The 6,161-nt window shown below is 63.9% G+C and overlaps 1 protein-coding gene across 1 annotated transcript in view; it reads right to left on the reverse strand.

Moving 5' to 3' along the window:
- Nucleotides 1–377: 377 nt before the first annotated feature.
- Nucleotides 378–6,161, reverse strand: part of LOC139266715 (alanine--tRNA ligase, mitochondrial-like) — a 32,136-nt gene continuing 26,352 nt past the window's right edge. Inside the window, exons 13-14 of the mRNA XM_070884301.1 lie at nt 2,831–2,941; nt 378–1,680 (exon numbers count right to left, since the gene is read on the reverse strand). Of these exons, the coding sequence (XP_070740402.1) occupies nt 1,510–1,680; nt 2,831–2,941 (282 nt within the window). The 3' untranslated portion in view covers nt 378–1,509. The remainder of the gene's footprint in view (nt 1,681–2,830; nt 2,942–6,161) is intronic.

Genomic DNA, 6,161 nt, shown 5'->3' on the forward strand with positions numbered 1-6,161 from the left:
CAGCTCACCATCCCACCACCTCGCTCGACCCCTCCACTGCCTCATGTTAGACAGCTTTGTCCAATCTCGTCAATCAGGTTTCTGCCGCTGCTGTTACCCAGCTCAGTGAGACTGCCCTCCCTGGATTCCACTCTTACCCAGCCAATAGTAACCAGAGCATCTCCAGAGATGGCTTCTCTTAACGTTGACACACCACTAACTCCCCAAGGATCTGTCTTTGCCCCTCCCCATGCTGCCCCCTTGGCAACATCATCCACAAGATCAGCTGCCACTTGTATGCTGACAACACGGAGCTATACCTCTCCACCACCTCGCTTGCCCTCATAATTTACAGGGTGGCGGCCAGTGACTGAACAATCAAGGCAACAGTTGAAAAGTTGGCTGCAAAAGCTTTTATTAGTACAAAGAAAATCAGCGCATGGCCCCAAAATCTTCAATTTGACGGACGCAGTTTGTAGACAGACCGACACATCAGCTGTTGCCATCACCTGCTCTTCTCAGGCGATTGAGAGAAGTTTGACAAAAATCCCATGACACACCACCAGGTGAGTGGAATGGGATAAAGGAACAAAGGACTGTGCCCCCCTGAATATTTCCCAGAGTTGGCGATCTCACCGTTCAATGGCGGCAGTATCATCGCACGTGGGTACTTTGGGACGACCAAAGTACGTGACAGCCAGTCACTAAATAGACCCACCCGCGATGGAGCCCACAATGAGAGCAGCTTTTGACAGCAGTTTATTCAGTCTGCTTCTTTCAGTGCATGCCCTCCGAATAGGACGGCAGAGATGAAACACAACTCATTTTTAATATGTCTCCAGTTTGTCTTCACAGCTGAAGGAGCCTACTGACCCCTGACACCAATGACCATTTACCGTGTGTGACTCCGGACAGCGATTGTCAGTGGGTAGACATGGGAGGGCATCAGCACCAAGGCCCACCCTGTCCTCACCCAATGCCCATACAAGTGTTCTTTCCAGCAGGAGTTGCTGGTTAGAGTTGGGACTGGGAACTTTGTCCAATAGCTCAGTGCTGAGGTCACTCACACCCTCGATAAGAATGGGATTTCAGTCCAGCCGATTGCCATGGGCAGTGCTTGATTAACAGACACAAAGCCCAGCCCTGAATTCATTCACTGCTCATAGCTCTGCCCACCCCCCCAACTGACCCAATCACAGAAACCCCACAGCCCGGGACCTGCGGCAAACCCATTAAAAAACCCGGAACTGTGCTCTGCACAAACTTACAGCCATGGGAGAAGGTGGGCTCAGGGTCTTCGATACCCCAGCCTCACCTCAATGGGGTTAAGGGCAGAAGTGGAACAACCTGTAATAGCCAGACACTGACAGATGACACCATGGACAGGAGAGGAGAGGAGAGAGCCCAATACAATGTAGGACGGGAGGGTGTTTAGTGACTTTCAACCCCCACAACAGGCCCAATCCACACCCCTGCCCCAACAGCAGTGAATGTTTCAAACACTTTCCTCACACACGGCAAATTACAGGCTCATTTTGACATTTTACTTCTTGCGTAATCTGTTGCCAATTTTATAACTTCCACCAGGTTGGAGCTGCTTCCCGTCCCCTTGGCAACAACGTCGGAGCCACCAGCATTCCCACCCATCCGTGCACACACAGCGCCGGCCCAGTCTGCTGCAGAGAGGCTGCTCACCAAATCCTAGGGAGAGAGGGAGAGAGTGTGTGGTGAGAGAGTGCGGTGAGGGAGGGGGGAAGGGGAGGGCGGGGCGGGAGCGAGTGGCCGAGGGGTGAGAGAGGGTCTTGACAATATTCAATTAGTAAAAATTTCTGCTCATCCAGAACAGGACGTGGGACAAGCAGTCTGACAATTTAGAGACCGAGGAGGGGTGGAGAGAAGTGGGAGTGAGGTAGAGCTGGGAGTTGTCAGCGCACGTGGAAACTGACGCTGTGTTTTCGGATGATGTCGCCAAGGGACAGCATATAGATGAGAAATAGGAGGGGGACAGAGATAGATCCTTGGGGACATCAGAGATAACGATGCGAGAGCAGGAAGAGAAGCTGTTGCAAGTGAATCTCTGGCTACGATTAGATAGATAAGAATGGAACCAGGCGAGTGCAGTCCCACCCAGCTGGACGACAGTAGAGAGGCGTTGGAGGAGGATAGAGTGATGAACTGTGACTAAGGCTGCAGACAGGTTGAGGAGGGATAGTTTACCTTTGTCACAATCACAAAGGATGTCATTTGTGACTTTGATGAGAGCCGTTTCTGTACCATGGCAGGGCAGGAACCTGATTGGAGGATATCAGGGTGGGGGAGGGGTGAACGGGCTGATATCACACGGTGGGGGAGGGGAGGGGTGAAGGGACCGATACCACACAGTGGGGGAGGGGTGCACGGGTTGATATCGCACGGTGAGGGAGGGGTGAACGGGCTGATATCACACAGTGGGGGAGGGGTGAACGGGCTGATATCACACGGTGGGGGAGGGGTGAACGGGCTGATACCACACGGTGGGGGAGGGGAGAACGGGCTGATACCACACGGTGGGGGAGGGGAGAACGGGTTGATACCACACGGTGGGGGAGGGGAGAACGGGTTGATACCACACGGTGGGGGAGGGGAGAACGGGTTGATACCACACGGTGGGGGAGGGGAGAACGGGTTGATACCACACGGTGGGGGAGGGGAGAACGGGTTGATACCACACGGTGGGCGAGGGGAGAACGGGTTGATACCACACTGTGGGGGAGGGGAGAACGGGTTGATACCACACGGTGGGGGAGGGGAGAGGAGAACGGGTTGATACCACACGGTGGGGGAGGGGATAACGGGTTGATATCACACTCACCTTCGCGACCTGACACGCACACAGCACCTTCCCAGAATCCTGCTGGCTCAGGAGCATCACCGACGACTCAGGCATTTTGTCACAAATTTGATTCACCATTTTCATCAAAATCTGTCGGCAGGAGAGAGCGAGGAAGTGAATTAGGGAGGGAGAGACGGGGGGGGGGGGGGGGGGGGAGGGGAGAGACGGGGGGGGGGAGGGGAGAGACGGGGGGGGGGGGGGGAGAGAAGGGAGAGACGGGGGGGAGGGGGGAGAGACGAGGGGGAGGGGGGGGAAAAGGGAGAGATGGGGGGGAGAGAAGGGAGAGACGGGGGGGGAGGGGGGAGAGACGGGGGGAGGGGGGGAAAGGGAGAGATGGGGGGGGAGAGAAGGGAGAGATGGGGGGGGGGGAGAGAAGGGAGAGACAGGGGGGGAGAGACGGGGGGGAGAAAGGGAGAGATGGGGGGGGGGGGAGAGAAGGGAGAGACGGGGGGGAGAAAGGGAGAGATGGGGGGAGAGAAGGGAGAGACGGGGGGAGGGGGGAGAGACGGGGGGGAGAAAGGGAGAGATGGGGGGGGGGGGAGAGACGGGGGGGGAGGGGGGAGAGACGGGGGGGGAGAAAGGGAGTGACGGGGGGGAGGGGAGAGAAGGGAAGACGGGGGGGAGAGGGAGAGACGGGGGGGAGAAAGGGAGAGATGGGGGGGGGGAGGGAGAGACGGGGGGGAGGGGGGAGAGACGGGGGGGAGGGGGGAAAGGGAGAGACGGGGGGGGGGGGAGAAGGGAGGGACGGGGGGGGGGAGGGGAGAGAAGGGAGGGACGGGGGGGGAGGGAGAGACGGGGGGAGGGGGGAGAGACGGGGAGGGGGGGAAAGGGAGAGACGGGGGGGGGAGAAGGGAGGGACGGGGGGGGGGGGGAGGGGAGAGAAGGGAGGGACGGGGGGGGGAGGGAGAGAAGGGAGGGACGGGGGGGGGAGGGGAGAGAAGGGAGGGACGGGGGGGGGGGGGAGGGGGAGAGACGGGGGGGGAGGGGGAGAAGGGAGAGAAGGGGGGGGGGAGGGAGAGATGGGGGGGGGGAGGGGAGAGACGGGGGGGAGGGAGAGATGGGGGGGGGGGGAGAGAAGGGAGAGATGGGGGGGGGGAGGGGAGAGAAGGGAGAGATGGGGGGGGGAGGGGAGAGAAGGGAGAGATGGGGGGGGGGAGGGGAGAGAAGGGAGAGATGGGGGGGGGAGGGGAGAGAAGGGAGAGATGGGGGGGGGAGGGGAGAGAAGGGAGGGACGGGGGGTGGGGGGAGAAGGGGAGAGATGGGGGGGGGGGGAGAGAAGGGAGGGGGGAGAGACGGGGGGGAGAAAGGGAGAGATGGGGGGGGGGGAGAGACGGGGGGGGGGAGGGGGGAGAGACGGGGGGGAGGGGGGGGGAAAGGGAGAGATGGGGGGGAGAGAAGGGAGAGATGGGGGGGGGAGGGGAGAGACGGGGGGGAGGGGAGAGACGGGGGGGGGAGAGAAGGGAGAGACGGGGGGGAGGGGGGGGAAAGGGAGAGATGGGGGGGGAGAGAAGGGAGAGATGGGGGGGAGGGGAGAGACGGGGGGGGGGGGGGGGGGGGAAAGGGAGAGATGGGGGGGGGGGAAGAGATGGGGGGGGAGAGGGGGAGGAGCGGGGGGGAGGGGGGGGGAAAGGGAGAGATGGGGGGGGGAGGGGAGAGAAGGGAGAGATGGGGGGGGAGGGGAGAGAAGGGAGAGACGGGGGGGAGGGGAGAAGGGAGAGACGGGGGGGGGGAAGGGAGAGACGGGGGGGGGGGGAAGGGAGAGACGGGGGGGGGAAGGAGAGACGGGGGGGGAGGGGGGAGAGACGGGGGGGGAGAGGGAGAGATGGGGGGGGGGAAGAGACGGGGGGGGAGGGGAGGAAAGGGAGAGATGGGGGGGGAGAAGGGAGGGACGGGGGGGAGGGGAGAGAAGGGAGGGACGGGGGGGGGGAGGGGAGAGAAGGGAGGGACGGGGGGGGGAGGGGAGAGAAGGGAGGGACCAGGGGGAGAGAAGGGAGGGACGGGGGGGGGAGGGGAGAGAAGGGAGGGACGGGGGGGGAGGGGAGAGAAGGGAGGGACCAGGGGGAGGGGAGAGAAGGGAGGGACAGGGGAGGGGGAGAGACGGGGGAGGGGAGGGAGAGACGGGGGGGGGGGGGGAGGGAGAGATGGGGGGGGAGAGAAGGGAGAGACGGGGGGGGGGAGGGGAGAGAAGGGAGAGATGGGGGGGGGGAGAGAAGGGAGAGATGGGGGGGGGAGGGGAGAGAAGGGAGAGATGGGGGGGGGAGGGGAGAGAAGGGAGAGATGGGGGGGGGAGGGGAGAGAAGGGAGAGATGGGGGGGGGAGGGGAGAGAAGGGAGGGACAGGGGGGGGGAGGGGAGAGAAGGGAGGGACCAGGGGGAGGGGAGAGACGGGGGGGGGGGGGAGGGAGAGATGGGGGGGGGGAAGAGAAGGGAGAGACGGGGGGGGGAAGGGAGAGATGGGGGGGGGAGGGGAGAGCGGGGGGGAGGGGGGGGGAAGGGAGAGACGGGGGGGGGGGGAGAAGGGAGAGAGGGGGGGGGGAGGGGAGAGAAGGGAGAGATGGGGGGGAGGGGAGAGAAGGGAGGACGGGGGGGGGGGGAGAGAAGGGAGAGATGGGGGGGGGGGGAAAGGGAGAGATGGGGGGGGGGGGAAAGGGAGAGATGGGGGGGGGGGGGGGAGAAGGGAGAGATGGGGGGGGAGGGGAGAGAAGGGAGAGATGGGGGGGAGGGGAGAGAAGGGAGAGACGGGGGGGAGAAGGGAGAGACGGGGGGGGGAGAGAGAGACGGGGGGGGGGGGGAGAAGGGAGAGACGGAGGGGGGAGAAGGGAGAGACGGGGGGGGGGGAGGTGGAGTAGGAGAGACGGGGGGGGGGAGAGAGAAGGGAGGGACGGGGGGGAGAGAAGGAGAGAAGGGAGGGACAGGGGGAGGGGGAGAGAAGGGAGGGACCAGGGGGAGGGGAGAGACGGGGGGAGGGGAGGGAGAGACGGGGGGGGGGGGAGGGGAGAGATGGGGGGGGGAGAGAAGGGAGAGACGGGGGGGGGAGGGGAGAGACGGGGGGGAGGAGGGGGGAGAGACGGGGGGGAGGGGGGGGAAAGGGAGAGATGGGGGGGAGGGGAGAGACGGGGGGGGGGAGAGAAGGGAGAGACGGGGGGGGGAAGGGAGAGATGGGGGGGAGAGAAGGGAGAGATGGGGGGGGAGGGGAGAGACGGGGGGGGAGGGGAGAGACGGGGGGGGGGGAAGAGAAGGGGAGACGGGGGGGAGGGGGGGGAAAGGGAGAGATGGGGGGGGAGAGAAGGGAGAGATGGGGGGGAGGGGAG

This window comes from Pristiophorus japonicus, chromosome 7 (assembly GCF_044704955.1).
Source record: "Pristiophorus japonicus isolate sPriJap1 chromosome 7, sPriJap1.hap1, whole genome shotgun sequence".
In the NCBI taxonomy this organism is placed as follows: Eukaryota; Metazoa; Chordata; class Chondrichthyes; family Pristiophoridae; genus Pristiophorus; species Pristiophorus japonicus.